At 37.9% G+C, this 25,781-nt stretch overlaps 1 protein-coding gene across 23 annotated transcripts in view; it reads left to right on the plus strand.

Moving 5' to 3' along the window:
* EIF4G3 (eukaryotic translation initiation factor 4 gamma 3) overlaps nt 1-25,781 on the plus strand; it is a 345,052-nt gene that overhangs the window by 79,101 nt on the left and 240,170 nt on the right. For 21 of the 23 annotated variants that reach the window (XM_066270225.1, XM_066270224.1, XM_066270204.1 and 18 more), the window contains exon 2: nt 5,042-5,117. Coding sequence is in view for 1 of the 23 variants with exons in the window: in XM_066270221.1 (XP_066126318.1) it covers nt 5,042-5,117 (76 nt within the window). In the remaining 22 variants the exon portion in view is untranslated. Of the gene's footprint in view, nt 1-2,887; nt 2,907-5,041; nt 5,118-17,894; nt 18,124-25,781 lie in introns of those variants that run through there. The other 2 variants (XM_066270223.1, XM_066270222.1) reach the window with 2 other exon arrangements.

The raw sequence follows: 25,781 nt of genomic DNA on the forward strand, positions 1-25,781 counted from the left end.
TGGCCTCTGCCTCAGGCACTAGAATGGCTCTGGTTGCAACAGAGCGGCACCCCAGATGGGCAGAGCATCGCCTCCTGGTTGGCATGCAGGGTGGATCCCGGTTGGGCGCATGCGGGAGTCTGACTGCCTCCCTGTTTCCAACTTCAGAAAAATACAAAAAAAAAAAAAAATAATAAAAAATAAAAGAGGTCACTACAATAACTCTAGTAACCATCTGCAGTTTTACATAGTTATTATGGTATTATTGACTCTATTCCCTATTCCATACATTGTATTTCCCACAAGTAATAACTGGAATATTGTACTTCTTAATTCCCTACCCATTTTTGCCCAGCTCCTCATTCCCCTCCCCTTTGGCTGTTCAGTTTGTTCTTTGTATCTATGACTTATTTCATTTTTATTTTGATTGTTCCTTTATTTTGTTTTTCATGTTCCTCATTTAAGTAAAATCATACAGCATTTTTCTTTCTGTGTCTGATTTGTTTCACTTAACATAATACTCTCTAGGTCCATCTGTGTTGTCGCTAATGGAAAGATCTCATTCTTTTTTTATCCCATTGTGTAAATGTTCTACATCTTCTTTATTCATTCATTTATGGATGAATGTTTAGGTTGCTTCCATATCTTGGTTGTATATACAATGCTACAATGAACACGGGGTAAATATATCTTTTTCAGTTATATTTTAATTTTTTTTTAGATAAATACCCAGAAATGGAATTGTTGGGTCGTACTTTGGTTCTATTTTCATTTCTTAGGAACCTCCATATTGTTTGCCATAGTAGCTGTACCAATTTACAATCCCACCAACAGTACACAAACTTTCCCTTTTACTTACATCTGGTCCTCTCCACACTTTTTACTTCTTGTCTTTTTGATAATGGTTTAACTGCTGGGTCTGAGGTGCTATCTCATTTTAATTTTGATTTACATTATTCTCATGCTTAGTGATGTTGAACATCTTTTCAAGTGCTGTGTATCTTCTTTGGGGAATTGTCTATTCAGGTCCTCAGCTTCCTATCTGTCTATTCACTCCCATTCTAAGCAATCACTAGTCTTATCTTTATAGCATATTCTGAACATTTTATAAAAATCTAATCATACATGTGTTTTTTTGTAATTGACTTCTTTCACTTAGCATGTTTTCAAGGTTTATCCATGTATAGTATTTCTTTTTATTGCTAAATAAAATTTAATTGTATCAATATATCACATTTTGTGTATCCTTCCATTTATCAGCAGATGGACACTTGGGTTATTTTCATATTTTATCTATTTTGAGTAATGTTTCATATATTAAATATTCATGTATAAATTTTTTCAAGGGCATATGTTTTAAATTTTTTTTGGTTAAACACCTAAGAGTGGATCATATGGTAACTCAATGTTTAAATTTTTTTTTCTTTTTCTTTTTTTTTTTGATAATGAGAAAGAGACAGGAAGGGAGAAAGATGAGAAGCATTAATTTGTTGCGGCACTTTAGTTTTTCATTGATTGCTTTTCATATGTGCCTTGACCTGGGGGCTACTTCCAAGCCAGTGACCCCTTGCTCAAGCCAGAGACCATTGGGCTCAAGCCAGCGACCATGGGGTCATGTCTGTGATTCCCACGCTCAAGCCAGCAACCTTGGGGTTTTGAACTTCAGTGTCCTAGATTGACGCTCTATCCACTGCACCACCACAATGTTTAAGCTTTTGAGGGACTCTCAGACTGTTTTTCCATGGGCTATATACTATTTCACATTCCCACCAGCAGTGTATGAGGGATCCAGTGTCTCTACAATCTCATCAATACTGGCTTTGTTTTTTTAAATTGAATTTATTGGAGTGACAATAATGGCTTTTTGATTTTAACTATCCTAGTGGGTGTGAAGTGATATTTCATTGTAGTTTTGATTTGCATTCTCCTGGTGACTAATTATATTGAATATCTTTTCATGTGCTTTTTGGTCATTTGTATAATTATTTTGGAGAAATGTATATTCAGATCTTATGTCCATTTAAATAATTAGGTTGTGTTTTTATTATTCATCTGTAGATGTGTATATATTTTAGATACAGGTCCCCTGTGTGTTGTTTTTTCCCTTTCTTGTTGGTGTCCTTTGCACAAAAGTTTTTAACTTTGTTGAAGTACAGTTAATCTTTTGTTGTTGCTGCTGCTTTTGCTTGTGGTGTCATATCTAATAGTCTATTGCCAAATATGAGGTTATGCAGATTTATTCTGTTTAATTCTAAAAATGTATAGTTTTAGGCTCTACATTTAGGTCTTTAATCCACTTTAAGTTAATTTTGTAAGACATATTCCTTATAGGTCAGAACTAATATTAAAGGGAATATAGCTATTTCCAAAGCAACTATATTTTAAATAGTGCTTCTTTTGAGAAATCATGTATAGTATCTTTGTGAAATAGGGTATAGTTTTGAAATTCTGTCCTTATTCTCATTTTATATAATTTATCTTTTTCATTATTAAAAAACTATGTAGAAGGGAGGAGAAAGTGGAGAAGGCATAAATTGACTGACATTACTATAGTGCCCTAAAGCTTAAATGAGAAATAATGCAGAAAAGATCTTTTTCATTCATTTGTTTTCATCTCAGTTGTCTGTGTGTTCTCTAAAATAGTATTGAATATTTGTAGGATGGGGTTGTACTTTCGCTTTCCCTTTCAGTGAGGCAGTGATAAAGTGAGGCTGTCTCTTTAAGAATATTGCTTATGCTGAGTTTTGGGATAGTAGCTTTTCTTGTAGTAGAGTGGGGCAAAGTTTAGAAACATTGAGCTGAGAGTTGTAAATGGAACATTAGGGCTTCAGCAAACTGGAGGAAGATTTCTCTTGACTTTTACTACGTGCTTTCTAACCTGTCAAAATCTACCTATTGAGGAGTGCTGACTACGAGTCAAACCAGAGGTCAGTTGTGATCGCCATTGATCTAAAATTCTCCTAAGGAGTTTCATCATTCATGAAATTTCAGTAAACATTTTGCTTTAAAAAATGATTGGTGTTCCTTCACAGTATAAGTAGAAAACATTCAGATCATTATGTAATCTCGTCATAGAGCCTGGATTTCTGATGAAATTTGGTTGCTAAAATTTTTTTATCTGCCTAATTGACCTTTAATATGAAAATGTAGTGAGTACTTTAATAATTTAAAGTCTATTGTGCTTTAATTCTCTATAATCTTCAAATTTTATTTAATTCTAAATTTGTCTTACTAATTTTATTAAAATAATGTGTAGAATTAGAATTTTTTTGCATTTATATTTCTAGTTAGTCTTAATTCAGTTATTACATACCATCTGTCGAATCTTGTTAATGATTTTGCTTTTATTTCCTAATGATATGAATTAGCAATTTGAACTACAGAAGTGTTAAGTGGGTGTGCTAATGTATGTCAGTCATGAAATTTAAAAAGTAAAAATGTGTTCTGGAGCACTGCACTTGCATATAGTATTACACTGCTCATTGATTGAATTAGAATTTTAAGTGGTGCTATGAGAAGCTATTTGGTTGTTACCCTGAGCTCAAAGGGAAATAGCATCCAATGATGTATGCTGGAGATACAGAGCTTGGTATGAGCTGATAATAAGCTTCATGATTGGCAGAATTCAGAGGAGTATGCTCTAGTATGAGAGTGTTACGTGCATGTCATTTATTTGAATTTACCTGTTTTTGGCGATAATGTCTAGCAGTACCTATCTCATACTGATTATCTGGGCTTTTTTAGTAGAAAGGATGATTACCAACCTAGTTGCTAATTATCAAAATACTAAGTTATTTTTAAATTGATACATAATTCACATACCATATAATTTACACTATTCAGTAGTACAATTCAGTGCTTTTTAGCATATTTATGAAGCCATGCAACCATAGACACTAATAATTAAAGGACAAAATGACTCTGTAAGATAAGCTCCCTTGGTTTCTTGCATCACCTGCCCTGTCTGTAATAGCAGTCATTTTCCATTGGGAAGGTGATTCAACGTGGGCCAAGAATTTGGCAGTTGTTTAGGTTAGAGTGATACTCCATTGACTATTTTATGAGATGAAATACTAATTTAGTTGTCCTATGGATTGAAGGCAACCACATATTTTGACCAGGTTGTGATATATATTTTTTTGTAAGTGAGAGGAGGGGAGGTAGATTCTTTTATGTGCCCCACTTGGGATCCACCCAGTAATGCCTATCTGGGTCCAACCAAATGAGCTATTATCCTCAGCACCCGGGGTCAATGCTTGAGTGGAGCCACTGGCTGCAACAGGGGAAGACAGAGAGAAGAGGAAAAGGGAGGGGAAGAGAAGCAGATGATCTCTTCTCATGTGTGTCCTGACCAGGAATTGAACCTGGGACGTCCATAGGCCAGGCTCATGCTCTATCCACTGAGCCAGACAACCAAGGTGGTTGTCATTCTTAAAGTGGTAAAAATATCTTACCTGCTAAAAAGTACAGCTCTCAATTTTTGAAGCTGAATAAAATGATAGTATTTTGTCTTTTAATAGAATGTCTTGACAACATGCTGAAACATTTTAAACTTAATTATGCTAGAGAGCCTCTTTTTAAAAATGAGGAGTTGGTGGGTTGATATGAGGTCAAGTAGCAGTTAAAATAGAAAAACAAGGAAACAATTGTATTCTCTATTCCTGTATAGTTAGTGGAGTAGACTGAGTCTTTGTCAGCAATTTCCAGGTTGATGAATTAATTTTACATTTCTGAATTTTCTGCTTATATTTCCTTAGCCTTTTTCTCTAGAAAGTAAAGGTGGTAGATTTTCATCATAGGCCTGAAGTTGGGAGACTTGTTTTGTAATTTTATTTGTTTTGAGTTTCCATGGAATGTTTATCATGGGAATCACTTTTGGAGAGATTGATCTAATCACATTATGAAATTTGAAATGCTTTGTTTTACAGTTTCTGTGGAGAATTAAGTGTATGACCCGGGTAACAAGGTGTGGGTCATTGACAGAAGTTTGTGGTGGTAATTTTCTCTTAACTGTTAAAGCAATCCATTTTTGAGTTCTCTTATCCTTAACTCGCTCTTGCAGAATTCCTAGAGGACCCGTGCAGCAGCCTCTGGAGGACCGCCTCTTCACTCCCACCGTCTCGGCGGTGTACAGCGCGGTGAGTAACTCGGCCCTTTTGTCCTACTGTGTCTCTGTTTCTGTGTGTGAGCCATGGACACTATGGGCATGTGGTAGATGTTTTTGCAAAAGGCCCAATAAAATGTTGAATAGAATTAGATTTTTATATTGTAATAAGACTTTTCCCCATCATCTTAATTTAGGAAGTGATGATGAAGCAACATGTTAAGATAGATTGGCTTGTACAACTTTCTTCTTTTTTTCCTTTATTTTATTAAAATTTTTTTTAAAAATATTAATTTTAGAGAGAGAAGAGAGAGAGAAAGAAAGAATGGGGGGGGGGAACAGGAGGCATCACCTTGCTTCTTGTATGTGCCTTGACCAGGCAAGCCCAGGGTCTTGATCCGGTAACCTCAGTGTTCCAGGTTGATGCTTTATCCACTGCGCCACCACAGATCAGGCTTCTTTTTCTTTAATAAATATTCACCTTTGGCCTTGTATTGTGATTTCTTTTAGGACACTAGGAGTTTAAATTTTTAAAAAAATTTTTCTTTTTCTAACTTAAAATTTTTTTATTTAAAATTTTTTTTTTCTACATGTAAGATGCAGAAAGTTTGGAAAAGAACATTGGTTTTAATGGGAGGAGATTTAATTTTTTATGTTAAATGATTGATTCAGATTCATAAATGGAGTTAAATTTTAAAGGATGATGGTAATAGAATTAGAAGTAAATTTTAGCTGTCTTACAGTGAGCCTGAGAGAACTGAGGGAGAATTGGGGATTTAGACATATATTTTTCATATTTTAGTCCATCGCACTATTTATTCCTAGGAATAAGACAAGATGCTTTACAGAAACTCACAGTGTAGTGAGGGAGGTGAATAAATTAACCATTGTAATCTAAGGTTATATGATAAAGCAGTGATTCTTATTCTTTTGGGTATGAATTATTTTTAGAATTTGAAAACAGTTTCAATGCTTTCTCCTCAAAAAAGAGCATATGCCCAGTGTTTACATGTCATTTCGGAATTTCACAGATGTCCATCAGGCCATTTAATATGCCCCAGGTTAAGAACCTCTGATCAGAAGTCTGAATGTGCTGTATTATATGGTGAAAGAAGGAGTTGCTTTATTGTGGAAGTAAAACAAACCTGGAAGGTAGAAGTCTAGGCAAATAAGGGTAGAAAAGGCTTTCCAGAAAGTGAAGATTTAGAGTCATGGTTAATGGAATGGCCAGTAGTCAGCCCAGTGTGGCATATACGGGAGGCTTTGTAGCAGAAGTAGAGGCAAGATAGCTGCGTTTTGGAGATTTTAACATTGTCCTAGAACTTTATCATGCAGGTACTGGGAAAGTTGATTATTTTTCCTGGTTTGACCCAAACAAGTATCACTTTATAGCTATTGTAGGTCAATGAAATACCTATTAATAACTTTTTAAATTTAGTTGAACTCTTTTTTTTTTTTTTTTGGTGACAGAGACAGAGAGAGGGACAGGTAGGGACAGACAGACAGGAAAGGAGAGAGATGAGAAGAATCAATTCTTCATTGCAGCTCCTCAGTTGTTCATTGATTGCTTTCTCATATGTGCCTTGACCGGGGGACTACAGCAGATCAAGTGACCCCTTGCTCAAGCCATCGACCTTGGGCTCAAGCCAGTGACCTTTGGGCTCAAGCCATAGACCATGGGATCATGTCTGTGATCCCATGCTCAAGCTTGTGAGCCTGTGCTCAAGCCTGATGATCCTGCACTCAAGCCGGCTACCTTGGCACTTTGAACCTGGGTCCTCTGAGTCCTAGTCCAACGCTCAATCCACTGCGCCACTGCCTGGTCAGATGAATTTACTTGAACTCTTAAAATGAACACATTTTGGATGATAAATGACCTGATCACACTAGTAATTGGAAACCTTCAGTTTATGTTGAGAACAATCTTTAATTCTGTTATAGTACAAACTTTTTTTGGGTCAAGAGTTTGCTTTGGTTTTATTTTTATATTTTAGTACTGAGCTTTTTTGGTTAGGCTTAACTCTTAAAGTAAAACTTTTTCTAATTATAAAAGTACACCATTACCATTGAATTATTATTTTCAAAATTAAGGTAGGTAAAAGAAGAAAATGAAAATTTCTAGATTGATTTCTAGAGAAAACTATAACCATTTTTTGGTATAATTTCTTTTATCTATTATTTTTGCATGTATTGTAATCTCTGTATAAGATTGTGTATTCTAAATTGTCAGTTTCTATTAGACTAGCTTTTTTTATGCTATTCAAAACATCTCTTGTAAAAAAAATTTGTTTTAATTAAGTGTGAGAGGAGGGGAGATAGTGAGACTCCCTCTTACATCCCCCACTGGGTTCTACCCAGGAACCTCCATCTGGGCTGATGCTCAAATCTGCTGAGCTATCCTCAGCTTTGAGGCTGATCCTCTGACCAGCCAAGCCACTGGTTGCGAAAGACGAAGAGAGAGAAGGGGGAGAGGGAGGAAAGAGAAGCTGATGTCACTTTTCATGTGTGCCCTTACTGGGCTTAAAACCTGAGACTTCCACATGCTGGGCCAATGTTCTATACAGTGAGCCAACCGGCCAGGGTCCAGAACATCTTTTTTTTTTTTTTTACAGAGACAGAGAGAGAGTCAGAGAGAGGGATAGATAGGGACAGACAGACAAGAACTGAGAGAGATGAGAAGCATCAATCATTAGTTTTCCGTTGCAACACCTTAGTTGTTCATTGATTGCTTTCTCATATGTGCCTTGACTGCGGGCCTTCAGCAGACCGAGGGACCCCTTGCTGGAGCCAGCGACCTTGGGTCCAAGCTGGTGAGCTTTGCTCAAACCAGATGAGCCCACACTCAAGCTGGCGACCTCGTGGTCTCGAACCTGGATCCTCCACATCCCAGTGTGTGTCAGGCAGTATTCTTTTTTTTTTAAAAATTCATTTTAGAGAAGAGAGAAAAAGAGAGAGAGAGAGGAAAGAGTGGGTGGGGGGGAGCAAGGAAGCATCAGCTCCCATATGTGCCTTGACCCAGCAAGCCCAGGGTTCCAAACTGGCGGCGACATCAGCGTTCCAGGTTGAGACATTATACACTGTGCCTCCACAGGTTAGACTAGGCATTGTTCTAAGTGTTGGGAATATAATAGTGAGCAAGCCAAATTATCAGTTCTTATGGAGCTTACCTTTTTTGTGAGCTAGAAATGACAAGAAACAGATATATATGCAATATATTAGTGGGTGGTAAAAAGTGCCTTAATGCAAATGAGGCAGTATAAAGGATGGAAAATGACTGCCATTCTACTTCAGCTCAGGCTCAGGGGAGTTCTGTCTGAAAAAGTGGCATTTTTTAAGTGGAGAAATTTTAGAAGTGAGAGAGTAAGCTTTGCAAATTTCTAGGGACAGAGCATTTCCAGTAGAAGGGACAGCAGTGTAAAGGCCCAGAGACAGCAGCATGCATATGTGGTCTTAGAATTGCAAGGAAGCGAGTGTGGCTAGAATACAGAAAGGTTGGAGGTAAAATTCAAAGAAGTATCTGGAACATTATAGACCATGGTAAAGATTTTGGATTTTAATCAGGATATGATAGAAAGCTGTTGGAAACTTAAGAGCACTAAATCTGAATATCCTTTTAAGAGGAAGTTGCTACTATAGAAAGAGTAGACTGTGTTTAGGGCAAGTGGTTGTGGTGGTAAAGTAGAATCAAGGAGGCCAGTTGAGAGGTAATTGTAGAAATAAAGGCAAAAGATGATGGCTTGCTCTAAATTGGTAGTGGTAAGACAGATGAGTAGTGGATTTGGCATGTATTTTAAAAGTATTATATGATGATATCTTGAATGTGGGATGTGGGAGAAGGAAGAGTAAAGGATGATGTCATGGAATTTGTATTGAACAACTGAGAGAATATGGTCCTGTTTATAGAGATGGGTGAGGAATAGGTTTTTCTTGAGAAAAATTAATATATGTAAATGTTATTTTGGTGAGTAATTAAGCATTAGATTGTTTCCAGTTTTCCTTATTAGAAATAACTTGCCTGACCTGTGGTAGCACAGTGGATAAAGTGTGGACCTGGAACGCTGAGGTTCCTAGTTCAAAATCCTGAGCTTGTCTGGTCAAGGCGCATATGAGAAACAACTACTATGAGTTGCTGATTCCTGATCCTCCCCCCTTCCCTCTCTCTCTCCCTCTCTCTAAAATCAGTAAAAAGAAAAGAAATAACTTAATTGAATTTAAAACATTTTCTGTATTTTGGATTATTTCGGTAGAATAATTTCCTATAAATGCAATTGTTGAGTTACAAGTATGGGCATGTCATTAAGATTCCTCATAAATAAGGATATGTGACTTGGTAAACTTAGTACTTTAGAAGATCATCAAAATTCTGTGACAGCACAGTGCCTGTTACACAGTTTAAATGAAATGTTTTGGCCTGGCCAGGCGGTGGTGCAGTGAATAGAGGGTCAGGCTGGGATGCAGAGGACCCAGGTTCGAGACCCCGAGGTCGCCAGCTTGAGCGCGGGCTCATCTGGTTTGAGCAAAAGCTCACCAGCTTGGACCCAAGGTCGCTGGCTCCAGCAAGGGGTTCCTCAGTCTGCTGAAGGCCCGCGGTCAAGGCACATATGAGAAAGCAATCAATGAACAACTAAGCTGTTGCAACGCGCAATGAAAGACTAATGATTGATGCTTCTATCTCTCTCCGTTCCTGTCTGTCCCTGTCTATCCCTCTCTCTGACTCTCTCTCTGTCTCTGTAAAAAATAAAAAAATAAAAATAAATGGAATGTTTTGAATCTAAGTTTTTGAATTTTTGAGTTACATAAAATTTGACTTTTTCTAGTTAAAGCTTCTGCCGTATATGTAGTCTTCAATTTGAATAGTGGTATGTCAGTTTTTTTTTTATCAGTTATTTCTATTTTTAGTAATTTAGGTCTCTGCCGTACCTTTACAGCATTCTGTACACATTAACTGACTGTGGGGGAGTGGTGGACCAGGTTCTTTGATAGTCTTAGTTCACCTTTTTTGAAGCCACAAGATTATATTGGTCCATATATTGATCATTATTCCTCTAGTGTCTAGATCCATTAGTATCATTTCTGTATCATAAAATAAAATCTAACTCTCAGTTCAACTTTTCCTGCCTCAGCATATGGTGCCCATATGTCACTTTGAGTTGGTTAAATTCTTTGATAGGTGAAAACACTCCTGGCTAGTCTTAAAAAAACTATACAATCAAGATTTTACTTTTTTTTTTTTTTTTTTCATTTTTCCGAAGCTGGAAATGGGGAGGCAGTCAGACAGACTCCCACATGTGCCCAACCGGGATCCACCCGACATGCCCATCAGGGGGCGATGTTCTGCCCCTCTGGGGCGTTGCTCTGTTGCATCCAGAGCCATTCTAGTGCCTGAGGCAGAGGCCACAGAGCCATCCCCAGCTCCTGGGCCATCTTTGCTCCAATGGAGCCTTGGCTGCGGGAGGGGAAGAGAGAGACAGAGAGGAAGGAGAGGGGGAGGGGTGGAGAAGCAGATGGGCGCTTCTCCTGTGTGCCTTGGCTGGGAATCGAACCCGGGACTCCTGCACACCCGGCCGCTGAGCCAACCAGCCAGGGCCAAGATTTTACTTTTTGATGTTTGATATACAGGCTTTATACTCTTATGTCAGCCATTTTAGGTAGATTCTCTGCTGATAATCAAATTAAGTATCAAAAGTAGGATTCAACTTTTGTAATGCCTTCATATTACATGTTTTATCCTGATTTTTATTTACTTATTGTAGTCTGGTTTATATATGTTTCTTCTTGAATCATTTATCAGAGATGAGCAGTATACTTTTGTTATTATTCCTCGTTAACCATATTCATATTGGAGTGATAGATCATGTGAACAAAAATGACTAAAGCCAGTATTTTTAAAATTCTGGTAAGGAGGGCAGTACATATATATTATATGGTAGAGAGGAAATGGCAAAACTAAAGAAAGAGGGTGAGCTAATTTGAAATATACACTGATAACTCTCAGCCTGCTTCTGAAAAAAAAAGACTATGAAATTTTACCATGTATATTTTTGGCCTATATATTTTATTTAGAGAAACCATATTTTATAACTGTTAAGCCAGCATTTTTAATGTAATTACTAAGAAAAACAATATAATTTTTTAATAAATTTTTTTTGGAATAATGACATTCCTACAAGAAACATCATTCTATTTCCTAGGGGATTAGAGGAGTTGTTCTATTAACTGCTTACTTAAAAATTTCTATTAATAAATTTTTAAATTTGAACAAATTACTCTTAAATGATATAACATTTCATGATTCTTTTTAGCCAGCTTATTCTTTATCAAGTCTTTTTTGGGGGGAGGAGAGAGGGATAAACGGACAGGAAGGGAGAGAGATGAAAAGCATCAATTCATTATTGCGGCACTATTGTTGTTTATTGATTGCTTTCTCATATGTGCCTGACTAGTGGCTTCAGCTGAGCCAGTGACCCCTTGCTCAAGCCAGTGACCATGGGATCATGTTTATAATTCCATGCTCAAACCAGTGACCCCACACTCAAGCTGGTGAGCCTGCGCTCAAGCCGACAACCTTGGGAGTTTCAAACTGGGTACTCAGTGTCCCAGGTTGATGCTCTATGCACTGTCCCACCACCTAGTCAGGCTTATTCTTTCTAAAGTCTTGATTCTGTCATTCTATTTCTCTGTCATCTACTTAGAGAATCATACTTTTATGTCTTTTTCCAAGTCACCGATGAGTATTGATTAGGTCAACATGTCATTGGAGACCCCTGCACAGAGACAAAATTTAGCATGAGGTGATTATCATTCCTTAGGCAGTGGTGTCCAGTCAGATGTAAATCCACTTAATTGTCCTATAATCCAGCCTAGACTAACAATCCATCCCCCCCCCAATGGTAAATGCACATTGCTTGAAACGATTGGTTTTTTTTTTCTTAATTCTATTGTTATGTATTACATTGATCAGTTTTCATATATTGAATCACCGTTGCATTTCAGGAATAAAACCTATTTGATAGTAGTGTGTAATTCTTTTAACATGCTGTTTAGTTCTATTTGTTAGTATTTGGTTAAAGATTTTTGCATCATTTTTCATAGATGTAGTTGGTCTGTAGTTTACTTACAGAGTCTTTGGCTTTGAAGTATTAGGGTGCTACTGGCCTTAAGAACTCCTTCGGGTTTTTTGGAAAAGATTGAAAAGAGCTGGTATTAGTTATTATTATTATTTTACATGTTTGATAGAATTCACCAGTGAGGCCATCAAGTTCAAGGCTTTTCTTTATTGGGAGATTTTTTTTATTACCGATTCAGTCTCCTTACTAGTTATAGATCTATTCAGATTTTCTATTTCTTTGGTATTTAATCTTGGTAGATTTCATGTTCCTGGGAATTTGTTCACTTATCTATGTTATACAATTTGTTTGTGTTTAGATATTTCTTAATGTTGGACATTGGTTTAATGTTCAAATCAGAATTCTCCAGTCATTTGGAAATATCTAGGTCAGTGGTTCTCAATTGGAGATGATTTTGCCCCCTAGGGGACATTTGGCAATATCTGGAGATGTTTCTGGTTGTCACAGCGTGGGGGGTAGGGAGAAGAATGTGAGTGGCACTCAGTGGCAAGAGGCCAGGGGTGCAGCTAACCATTCTAAAGTGCACCAGAGCGCCTCACAACAAAGAATTATCCAACCCAAGATGTCAGTAATGCCACTGTTGAGAAACCCTGACCTAGAGTTTTCTTATATGTTAGGCAAAATTAAGGTTACTTAAATTTGTTAACATTCATTTCGCCAGCCAGTATTAGTTGAATACCTGTTGTGTACTCTATAGTTTTGGAAAAAAACATTGATATGAAAGTAAAAAATAATAATTGAAGTCAGTGCTTTCTCTGAAGGAGATGAAGAAGATATGACATTGATAACAAAAAAATTCTTATTAGATATGTGAGAGAAGCCTGCGAACATGGCAGTTTAGATGCGAATTAGCCCTTCATGGGGTGGGGGTTTGTACACAAACTTTCCCAGTAGATGTTGGCAGAGGATGCTAGGCTTTCAGGTGGGCGGAGCCCTCTTTGTAAGGGGAGCTGGGTGCCCTGGAGACAGCATAGGGTGGGAGGCAGGGAACTGGAGCGGTCCAGTGGAAACATGCTGCTGAGCACTTGAAATGTGGCTAGTGTGATTGAGGAGCTGAGTTTTAAATTTTATGTAATTTTCATTAATTTAAATTTAAATAATTGTTTATGGTTATTACATTGGAAAGTGTAGCTTTAGAGGGTGACCAAGTCCAGATCATGACAAATTTTGTAAGGCTCTGATAAAGCATTTGCATTTTATATGACATACAGAAGAAGCTATTGAAGGATTTTTGGTATAAGCATGATATGATAAGGTTTAAATTATTAAAATGCTTTGGCATTTATTATATTAGTGGATGGATTGGGATTTATGGTTTACGTGGATGGCAGAATGGATGGTAAAAGCCTCTCGGTGGCTCTAGAATCAGACCAAATGAATTCAACACAGCAGCTCTGTGTGTCACTGAGTAGGTAAGTTCCTTAGCTTCTTTGCACCTCAGTGTCCTTCCTTATTAATAAAATGGAGGTAATTATTATACACATCTCAAAAGGTCACTATGAAAGTTAAATGAACAAATCCATTTAAAACTGATAAAACCTAGCATGTAATCATCATTCAGATACTTATCAGTAGCTAAATGAGGAAACTACTAACCACTCTTATTTGAAACAAAACCTGAACAAGCTTAATTTGATATTGGATAAAATGCTTCTGTTTTGTCATTTTAATAACATGGCTTTTAAAACTTGAGTATTTTAAATATTTGTCATACAAGGTTATCTTTGGAATGTTTAACTTCATTAAAATAACAAAGTAAGCTCTTTCCTTTAATAAACTAATAGATGTATATCATAGAAAACTAAGGAAATTAGAAGGTAAAAGACATAGTATCATTACTCATGTGTTATATTTTTAGGGTATTTGTGTATAGGGGGTCCTCGGGTTACAACAAAGTTTGTTCCTATGACAGTGACATAACCTGAATTTTGGTATAAGCCAAAACACATCCCATCCTAAGTCACTTATGTATCCTATCACTGTTGTAAAATCATAATCTAGTCCAGTGGTTCTCAACCTGTGGGTCGCGGCCCCGGCAGGGGTCGAATGACCAAAACACAGGGGTTGCCTAAAGCCATCGGAAAATACATATTAGGCGACCCCTGTGTTTTTGTCGTTCGACCCCCGCCGGGGTCGCAACCCACAGGTTGAGAACCGCTGATCTAGAACATAGAAACACACTAAGCCACGTAAAAAGGAGAAGGATATAAATGTACTTTATACTGTATGTAGTAACAGAAAAATGACAAAAAATGAGTGTAATAAAAGTACAATGCTAATACGTCTCAATTTTTTCAAGTTTTTATGAGAGTGAGCATTGTAAACTCAAAAAAACGTCGTATTGTGTAGACTGTTGTAACCCAAGGACCCCTGCATGTAATGTGGTGTGTATGTGTATATTTAGCATATAATTTTTGTTAAAAATTCTGTGTGTTTTTCTGCATATCTTGATGAAAGTTAGGATTTCTTATTAATATTTAATGTGGATTTGCTCATTAAATGTTAAATTACATACCTAATTAAAATATTTAGTATGTATTTACTGGATTTTACTCCTTCAAAAGAAGGATTGACCTTAAAAATATAGAGGTTGTGCCCTGGCTGGATAGCTTGGTTGATTGGAGCATCGTTCTAATGTGCAAGGGTTGCTGGTTCAGTCCTTGTCAGGGCTCATACCGGAATGGATTGATGTCTCTCTCTCTCTCTCTCTCTCTCTCTCTCTTTCCCTCTCCCCCTCCTTCCTATCTCTCTAAAATGAAAAAAAAAACAACCCAAATCATACTCTGTATTTTTTTTAATATTAAATGTCAGCTATAAATGGCTTTTGAATTTCTCAGATAAGAAAATAGTAGAAACAATAATCAAATCCTTTAATGTTAGAGAACTCTGAAAATGTGTTTCTTTAAACACTAGGATAATCCCTTGAGGGCCATTTTACAAGCAAAACAACTGAAAAGGGACCACTTTAAAAATGAATTATAGGAAATTGAACTATCATAAGTAATTGTATAATAAATGGAGTTGTAATTATTTTAGGAAGAATAAAACAGAACATTATTATTTCTAGATGTGGATTTACTATTGTTGTGAAGTTGGTGACATGAATAGAGGGGGTCATTTTTTACTGTAAGCTTTGATAGACATGGAAATATTTGACTTCCACTTCATACAATTTCCTTTTTATCTTTTCAAAGAACATTCTGGCTCTCAAGAGAATCCTGTTGGCAAGAGATTGTAAAGGGTTAGCATCGTTGTCCATTGTATCATTCTGTACTTGTTTAATTGCCATATAAAGTGCTGATTATTCAATAAAATGGTATGAAATTTCTTTAACTGTTACAAATACCAAAGAACCTTGACTATGTTATTAATTTTTAGATTTGTAAAGTCAGCAGTTTGTTTTTATTTTTTATTCATTCAATCAGCATTTATTTAGTAACTTTGTAAAAAAATTCAGAAAAATTAGCACGTGTCAAATTATTATTTCAAACTTTTAAAGGCCAATTCAGAGTTTTTCCTTACTGAAGACATTTATAGGAAAGAGGTATAACAGTAAAATAACAGTGAAAAACAGATTCAGTTTATTGATGATCAGCTGGATTAGGTGGGGAGCTTTTGGAAGAAGTCTTTAAATTTCTGAAAATTAATCAAACATTTTATTAAGACTCATTTTCCAGGAGAAGCTAAGAAATTACAAAAATATTTGACCCGGCCTGGCCTGTGGTGGCGCAGTGGATAGAGTGTCAGACCTGGAATGCTGATGTTGCCAGTTCAAAACCCTGGACTTGCCTGGTCAAGGCACATATGGAAGTTGATGCTTTCTACTCCTTTCCCTCTTCTCTCTCTCTCTCTCTCTCTCTCTCAAAATGAATAAATAAAATCTAAAAGAAACCCCCCCCCCCAAAAACTATTTGGCACAGACCAGGTTTGGGGACATAATTCTTTTTTTTTTTTTTTTTTTTTTTACAGAGACAAAAAGTCAGATAGGGACAGACAGGAATGGATAGAGATGAGAAGCATCAATCAGCAGTTCTTTGTTGCGACACTTTAGTTGTTCATTGATGGCTTTCTCATATGTGCCTTGACCACGGGCCTTCAGAGGACCGAGTAACCCCTTGCTTGAGCCAGCCAGCGACCTTGGGTCTCAGCTGGTGAGCTTTTGCTCAAACCAGATGAGCCCTCGCTCAAGCTGGCAACTTTGGGGTCTCGAACCTGGGTCCTCCACATCCCAGTCTGACGCTCTATCCACTGCGCCACCGCCTGGTCAGGATGGGAACATAATTCTTATGTTAATTTATGTGTTGGGGTAGGTTCTATGGGAGAAAAAAGGAGTAGGAGAAAGAGTTAGCTTGGTGTGCTTACACTTCAGAAAGATAAAATGTAAACAAAAATTGGTGAGTAGTTAAGAGAATTAGAGGGAAGAACATGTTTAACATTTCAGTGGAAGTGAAGAAAGCTAAAACCAAACAGTAACATAACACTAAATAAAAGCAGACTCCTCAACTGACAAAGCCGTGACTGTCAGCCCACCAAAGTCCATGTGCTTTCCTCTTAAGGTTTTTTTTTTTCTCAAGCTGTAGCTTGTTCATTCATCACACAATTTTGAACATCTACTTGCAAGGCATTGTGTAGAGCAGTGATTTTCAACCTTTTTTGAGCCGCGGCACATTTTTTACATTTACAAAATCCTGGGGCACACCACCTACCAAAATGACACAAAATGACACTCTGTTAGAATTTATTTAAAGTTTAAATAAATTACATTTATTTTAAAAAAAGTTAAATAAAAAAGGATAACCCCCTCATATATACAGTCCCACGTAACATCCCTTATATATACAGTCCCACGTAACATCCCCTTATAAATACAGTCCCACATAACATCCCCGCATATACAGTCCCACATAACATCCCCTCATATACAGTCCCATGTAACCTCATATATACAGTCCCATGTATCCCCTCATATATACAGTCCCGCTAATAGATACTGGAGCTTTCATCAAGGTTGTGGGTTCAAATCAATTTGGCAAATACTCTCTCTATATAGAGACTGGACAAAATCAATTTTAGAAAATGTTGGGTACTTGTGTAACATCATAAGTCCTCAGAGCATCCCTACTGTCAGATTGAGAAGTTTGCTTTCTAGGTAAGGATTCTGATAAATACTAGAGTTCTCCCTGAGGTTGTGGTTCAAATCCCATGGTCAGCTGGTTGCAGGGGCCTTGGTTCTGTCTGTTTTGATGGTGTATATAGAGATTTGAGCTCTTTAAGAAGATGACCTTCAGGAGGCCATATACAATATAGATAACATTGTGATGCATTGTATATCACCCTCTGCGGGGGCCTCTTTTAAAAAGAAAAAAGTCAAATATCTATATACACCATCAGGATAGACATAACCAGCTGAGGCTGAGGCTTCATCTAGTGGTGGCAACATTTTCCTCCAGTCCTGACCAGGATTAGAAATCGGGACCATGGGGAGGAGTAGCAGCTTCAACTACTTGCTGCAGCCACACAAAGACAAGTGCGCAGCAGCCCGAGCGGGGAACTTCCTGGGTGTGGATGAGAGGTGGCCTACTATTGGTTCATCGCTAGTGGTCGTGATGAATCCTAGAAGGTGATTGGTCAGTGAGCGTTCCCTGTGCCTTTATTCTTCCTGTCGCTGATAGCTGGAGGGATTGTGAGGAGAAAGTGTTCGGATGGAGGCGGCTGGCGGCGGGCCGGTTAAATAGCCTCTGCGGGCCATATGCGGCACGCTGGCGGTAGTTTGGGGACCCATGTTTAATTTCCCCACGGCACACCTGACCATGTCTCACAGCACACTGGTTGAAAAACACTGGTGTAGAGCATAAGGAATACAGTACTCCCTTCCCTGAGGATGCTTACAGCCTAGCAGGGAAGCTGAAACTGGTGAGTAGTTTAAGTGCAGTGTGCTAAGTGCTGATAGAGATAGGTGGAGAGTAGATTGCTGTTCTTTCAAGTGTGAAGCAGCAGTATGAAACCCAGGAAGGGGAGACAGGGTGTTGAGAAATTTATCTAATAGTTAAGGGATTGTATTTCTAAGAGTAAGTAGAAAAATTGAGAACAATTCAGGTGGAAAGGTATGTATGTTTGTGTGGTTGGAGTAATACTGGTAAACTGAAAAAAGAAAAGTATAAGGATATTGATTACTGAGTTTGAAGCCCACCTAAGATTAACAGAAAGAGTGAATGACAAGAGGGTAAAATTGCAGCTTTGGGCTGGAGTGCTGCTAGTAGCTAAAGGGTATAGCTAACTGCATGACTACAAATGTAGAAGCAGAAAGGTGTACACAGATTGTTTAGGATATTCACACTTCCTAAATCATAACTATACCTTTGCATAAAACCTAATGTTCCTAATGATAAATTTGTATGATCAAGAAAAACTCCAGGTTACATTTGATATACAGTGCTAAGGATTTCCACCTAAAATAGTTACAAGAGAAAAGTAAGTTTTGTTTATTATTAGAGATGCATTTTTAGCTGTCTGGAAATCTTGCATTGTGCAGTGAACGACTTATCCTCCAGGGATTCCGAGAAACTTGAGGGTGTATCATAACTTAGCATAAAATGGTCGTTAAGTGTGTTGAGAATGCAGGGTAAAGAAGAAAACTGAATAGGTTGGTTGAGTCAAGAAAGTGATTTTGTAGTAGAAAGAAAACATTTTAAGGATGAAGATAGTTATAAATCACAGTGTTTCTTTGTGCCATTGAAGATAGCAATATGTATGTCCAGTAGTCTGACTTCTAATTTGTCTTGTAACTTGCTGAAACTACATAAAAGCATGCACCAGCAGGTACTGTGAATGTTAGTAAAAACTTGTTACTTTGTATTTAAGTCAGTAGTTTAAACTTTAGTTGCATTGCCTGGCCAGTGGTGGCGCAGTGGATAGAGTGTCAGTCTGGAATGCTGAGGTCACTGGTTCGAAACTCTAGGCTTGCTGGGTTAAGGCACATAGGACAAGTAAGCAATGAACAACTAAAGTGAAGCAACTATAAGCTGATACTTCCTGCTCCTCCCCCTTTGTAAAATCAATAAGTAAAATCTTTTTTTTTAAACATTTTTATTTTTAACCACTTAAAAAAAATTTTTTTTCAATTACAGTTTACATTCAATATTATTTTTTGTTGGTTTCAGGTGTACAGCATAGTGGTTAGATAAACTATACAAAGTATTGTCTCAGATATTTCCAGTACCCACCAGGCACCATACACAGCTATTACACTATCATTGACTATATTCCCTGTGCTGTACTTTACATCCTCATGACGATTTTGTAACTACTGACTGAAAGAGCAAATTTCAAATCCCAGGCAAAATGTTAGAAATCAGCTACACTAAAGGTCAGGATGGGACCAGAAAGGAAAAGCAGGGACATGCGTGTGTGGAGGCAGTAATAAGGACTTTGGTTACTGAGAAATGGTTGGCCTTGTCACCAGCGCTCTCTATGTCCTTTCTGTGTGGGCGGGGCCCAGTATGCTGGTATTGGAAGGACCAGCCGGAAGAGGCAGTGAGAATATGGCCCAGGGTGGAATGAGGAGGTGGAAAGAGAAATGATGGTCGCTACTGGTGTTTGGTCCCCATTGTGTTCTGCTATTAGCACCCAGGGCGCTGAGGGTTTTAACATTAGACAAAACTTTAGGAACCATGGCCTTTCTCTTGGTTTCTCTTTAGAATCCCACATATTTAGCGTTTAGCCATGAACATGCTTAGGCAAATGTTTGGGTTACAGAAAGATTTTTTTATAGGGGCTGGTGATTTTACAGGACAAGCTTTTTCTAGCAGTCTCAGCCCCGTTGCTATTCTTCTCCCTCCTCAGACAGGTTCAAGTGAAGGGTCCAATTTTGAGTTTAGGCCAATCCAGTTCCCGAGCCAATTTCAATGCCTTTGCATTCAACCCACTTTAGGAGAACTTGGGTCAAGCAGTTCAGCTGCTCAAAGATTTCTGGTTTTCCAAAAGCTCTACCAGGTGGTTCTTGGGTTCCATGAGTTAGGGGTCATTCTTGGGGACCCAAGTAAACTCTCTTCCAGTGTAGAACTGCACAGGATGGGCTTCCTTCTATGTAAGGTCCTTGGGCATCCCTGAGACTGACGTCATTCTTACTAGTTGCCTCTGGAGCTGTCATCTGGGGGAAGGGAATCTTGATCTTGATCTTGAAGGGAATTTTTCTCTGCAGTTTTCACTGGAAGGTGGGGATCATGGGTTGGTACTTCAGTTGCATTAGCATCACCTGGTAGAGCTCACTCCTAAAGTTACTACTATATTAGTAGGTCTAGGGTGAGGCCTGTGAATGTTTTTTTTTTAATGTAATTCTTTTTTTTAAAGACTTTATTCATTTTAAAGAAGGGGGGGGAAAGTGGGAGAGGAGCAGGAAGCATCAACTTCCATATGTGCCCTGACCAGGCAAGCTAGGGTTTCAGGTTGATGCTTGATCTAGTGCGCCACCACAGACCAGGCTAAATAGGATATTATAGGCCATTGTGGAAACCTAACTACCAAGTTCCAAGTAGCAGATTTTATTTACCATAGAATAAATATGCCTGCTGGAAAAAAAATGAAACTTGGAAAAAACTATTGGCATCCCAGGTCAATGCTCTATCTACTGCACCACTGCTTGGTCAGGCAGTATTTTTATACTTAAAGAAAGTCATTGATCTTGCACATATATAATACCAAATCATGTAATCTATGGTTACAGATGTTCTAGATACCAAATTAAATTTAAAAATAATTTTTATGTTTTTATAAAGGTCTTCATGAACCTAATGTTTAATTAGTGGGTATAAAAGTAGCTTCCAATTTTTGTGTACCAAGCATTATATTAAGTATTCTCCAAAATTGATTTCTGCTCTTCATTATATCTAAGATATCCTTATATTACAGGGTAGGAAAGTGAAAACTCCTGAGTTACTTTAGTAACACAGTTGTGAGATGATAGAGCTGAAATTAGGTATAGTCATGTTTTTCCCTGTGGTGTTTTCAGTAACTCAGCTTCTGACATACAGAAGAATAGAAAAAACTAAAGAGAACAGTGACTAAGAAATATTGTTTGCTATTGTGTCAACAACACCAGTGATCTGAAGTTTAGGTTACATGAGGATAAAATACTTCTACATCTATCTGCCATGTCTTTTCCTGCAGCCAGAAGTGAATCTTCATAAGGTTTCCTGTCGATGCCTTTAGTTACTCTGAAGTATTGTAGGTAGAAACTGTAAGTCACCTGACCTGTGGTGGCGCAGTGGATAAGGCACTGACCTGGAGCAGTAAGGTTGCCGGTTTGAAAATTTGGGCTTGCCCAGTCGAGGCACATGCAAGAAGCAACTATGAGTTGATGCTTTTTGCCTACCCCCCACCCCCTGCCCCACCTTTCTCTCTCTCTCCTCTGTCTAAAATCAATAAATAAAATCTTAATAAATAAATAAAAATAAAGACAACCGTAAGTCATTTCTGAAAGCCGTTTGTTAAAGTAACTTAATCAAGTTGATTGTTTTAACTTTATTCTCGTGTGAAAATCATCTCCTTTCACATTACTACCCCGTTTGCTTCCTCTGTTCTAGCTTCTGTGGGTCTGTCTCTAGTCTTTATTGACATAAAGTTTAATCATTAAGTAATTCATTCATGCCCTGGCTGAATTCCTGGTTGGTTAGAGCATCGTCCCAAAGTGCAGAGGTTGCTGGTTTGATCCCCGGTCACGGCACATACAGGAACAGATTGATGTTCCTCTCTCTCTCTCTCTAAGATCAATAAAATAAACATTTTTTTAAAAGCCACTTGGCTGAATACTTTAAAACAATTATTTATTTATTTAAAATGTACAGTTCAATGGATTTTAGCATATTCAGAGTTTGTTCAGCCTTCACCACAGTCAATTTTAGGACATTTCATTATTCACGAGAAACCCCATGCACCTTATTAACCCAGTCATTTCCCAACTCCCAAACCCTAAGTGACCAATAACCTTTCTAGCTCTTAGAGACTTGCATGCTATGGACATTTCATAGAAATGGAATCATATAGTATCTTTTCCTTTGTGATGACTTATTTCTCTTAGCATAATATATTTTTCTTTTGCATAATGTTTTTATTGCTGAATAATTATCTATTGTATGGATATACCATAATATTTTTATCTGTTTATCAGTTGATAAATATTTGAGTTGTTTCTACTTTTTGGCTATTATTTATGCTGCTATTAACATTCATATACAAAATTATTTTGTGGGCATTCTAGCCCAGGGGTCGGGAACCTTTTTGGCTGAGAGAGTCATGAACACCACATATTTTAAAATGTAATTCAGTGAGAGCTATACAACGACCCATGTACGTTATGCATTGTCCAATAAAAATTTGGTGTTGTCCCAGAGGACAGCTGTGATTGGCTCCAGCCACCTGGAGCCATGAACATGAGCGGTAGGAAATGAATGGATTGTAATACATGAGAATGTTTTATATATATATATATATATATTTTTTTTTAATTAATTTATTTTTTTTGTATTTTTCTGAAGTTGAAAACGGGGAGGCAGTCAGACAGACTCCCCGCATGCGCCCAACCGGGATCCACCCAGCATGCCCACCAGGGGGCAATACTCCGCCCATCCAGGGCACTGCTCTGTTGCAACCAGAGCCATTCTAGCGCCTAAGGCAGAGGCCATGGAGCCATCCTCAGCGCCCGGGCCAACTTTGCTCCAATGGAGCCTTGGCTGTGGGAGGGGAAGAGAGAGAGAGGAAGGAGAGGGGGAAGGGTGGAGAAGCAGATGGGCACTTCTGTGTGCCCTGGCTGGGAATCGAACCCGGGGCTCCTGTATGCCAGGCCGACGCTCTACCACTGAGCCAACTGGCCAGGGCCTGTTTTATATTTTTAACATTATTATTTTTTTTATTAAAGATTTGTCTGTGTGCCAGATGCAGGCATCAAAAGAGCCACATCTGGCTCGTGAGCCATAGGTTCCCGACCCCTGTTCTAGCCTCTCATTCTCATCAAAGATAAATGAGGTAAGATTGCATCCCCATTTAAACATTTCAGTGGCTTCTTTTTGCTGAGAGCAAAAAATTAAAATACCTTAGCAAAGAATTTGTAATGTATATTTTCACAATTTGGCTGTTATCAGGCTACAATTGTACCAGTCTCATTCCTTCCCACTTAACTCTCTTCCTGCTAGCCCTTTTTTGTTTGTAGCATGTTTTGCCTTCTGACTTCTGCACCCATTAATTTATTTTTTCCAAAATGCTGTCTCTAATTCTTGGTCTGAAATGAAGGTAATTACTTCTCTGGGTGCAGCTCAGATGCCACCAAAACCTTTCCTAAGTTTCAGACCCAGTTACATCTGGTTTTCAGCAGTACTTTAAATATACTTACTGGAGCATTTTTCACATGATTTTATTTCTTTATTTATATGTGACTTCCTTTCTATTAGAGCTCTTTAAGGACAAGGGATTTTTATTTTATTTTATTTTAGGACAGGGGCTATTTTATTTTTATAGTTTAATGCAGGGCCTGACCAAGCTTTGAGGCTTGTCATTATTGACTGTATGACAGAGGAGGTGAAGTTAGGGATCATATAAAATTGGTTTGTATTAAAATCACTGTGTAGTATTTCTCCTGGCCTAACATCAGTAGGCCCATTATTTAAATAAAGATTTCTTATTATATGTCAATTATAACTCAATAAAAAAATTAACCAACATGAAAATAAATCTATTGCTGTGTTTTTTTTCATTCTTTTTGGTACTAGGTTTGTATTGATCTTCAGATTGCCGAATTTGGATTTATTTTATTTCAATCACCTTTGCTTTTGAAATTCTGAGATTTTGACATTGATTTAATTTTAGTTTATGACATTACTGATTTATTCTATGATGATCTTGGTTTTTTTATTGATTTATTTTTTATTTTTTTACTGATTTTAGAGAGAGAGGAAAGGGTGGACAGAAATGTCAGTCTGTTTCTGTATGTGTCCTGACTGGGAATTGAACTGGCAACCTCTGCATATCTGGACGATGCTGTAACCGTGTATTTCACATATCTAGAGCAGTGCATGGCACAATATTTATTCTCAGTAAATGTATATTAAATGAATAATCAGTCAATCCATTCTTTTTTTTGTCCTTTGCCTTAAGGCATATCAATTGCAAGTTCTTTTGGTTCTGCCTCTAATATATAACCCAAATTGGGCCACTGCTTTTCATCTTCATTGTGACTACTGTTCTAAGCCACCGTCAATTCTGGCCTTGATTATTGTGATAGCTTTTTAATTATATTCTTGTTTTCATTCTTGTTCTTGTCAATTCTTTTTTCATAAAAGCAACCAAAGTAGTTTATGGAAAATATTAGATCTGATCATGTTTCTGCTTAAAACTTCCAGTAACTTTTTACCCCACTTAGAATATATCCAGAGCTCTTCTCATGTCTAGAGGCCTTTAAGTAATACTGCCGCTGCTGCCATCTCTTTTTAGCCTAGTGATGCACTACCCTCCCCCTCACCTGTGACATTTCAGTCACTCATGTTCCTTGACTTTGTCAAGATTTTAGGGTCTTGTACTTGTTTTCTATGTAAGTTTTTTTGGCATCACTGTATAATAAATCGTCACAAACTTAACATCTTAAATAGCACCCATTTGTTATCTCACAGTTTCTGTGGTCCTCATTACTGGGTAGCAGGGTTCTCTACTCAGGACCATGCTGAAATTAAGATGTTGGTAAGGACTATAATCTCATGTAAGGGTTGGGGTTTACTTTGATGCTCATTCGTATTGAAGGAAGACTTCATTTCCTTGTGGTTGTAGGAGTGAGGTCACTTTTTTCTTTTTGTGTGTGTATGTGTGTGTGTGTGTGTGTTTTCTTGATAGTTGTTGACCAGAGGTTGTTTTCAGCTCCTGGAGGCCACCTTCAGGTTGTTGCTATGTGGCCCTCTCACAACAGGGAAATCTGCTTAATCTGTAAGAACAGCAGGAGGGCATCTCTCTGATGATTCACAGTGTGTGTGTGTATGTGTGTTTAATTTAAGTGAGAGGAGGGGAGATAGACAAACTCCTGCATGTGCCCGACTGGGATCCACTCAGAGTCCCCCATCTGGGGCTGATGCTCTGTCCATCTGGGGCCATGCTCACAACCAAGCTATTTTTAGCTCCTGAGGTGGAGGCTCCACGGAGCCATTCTCAGCACCAGGGGCCAACATGCTCAAATCAATCAAGTGAGAGGAGGGTATGGAGTGGAGAAGCAGATATTTGCTTCTCCTATGTGCCCTGACTGGGAATCGAACCCAGGACTTCCACATGCTGGGTCAATGTTCTACCACTGTGCCAACTGGCCAGGGCTGATTCACTGTGTTTTAAAGGGCTGACCTAGTAAGTTCAGGCCCAGCCAAGATAACCTCACACTTGATTTAAGTTTAGGTCAGCTGTTTAATTGCCTACTCAAGGATGAGATTATCAAATTCATTTGTTTTACCCATTCCTTTTTTTTTTCTTTTTTTTGAGAGAGAGTCAGAGAGAGAGAGAGACAGATAGGGACGAACAGACAGAAAGAGAGAGAGAGAGATAAGAAG

The sequence above is a fragment of the Saccopteryx bilineata genome, chromosome 3 (genome assembly GCF_036850765.1).
Source record: "Saccopteryx bilineata isolate mSacBil1 chromosome 3, mSacBil1_pri_phased_curated, whole genome shotgun sequence".
Taxonomy (NCBI): Eukaryota; Metazoa; Chordata; class Mammalia; order Chiroptera; family Emballonuridae; genus Saccopteryx; species Saccopteryx bilineata.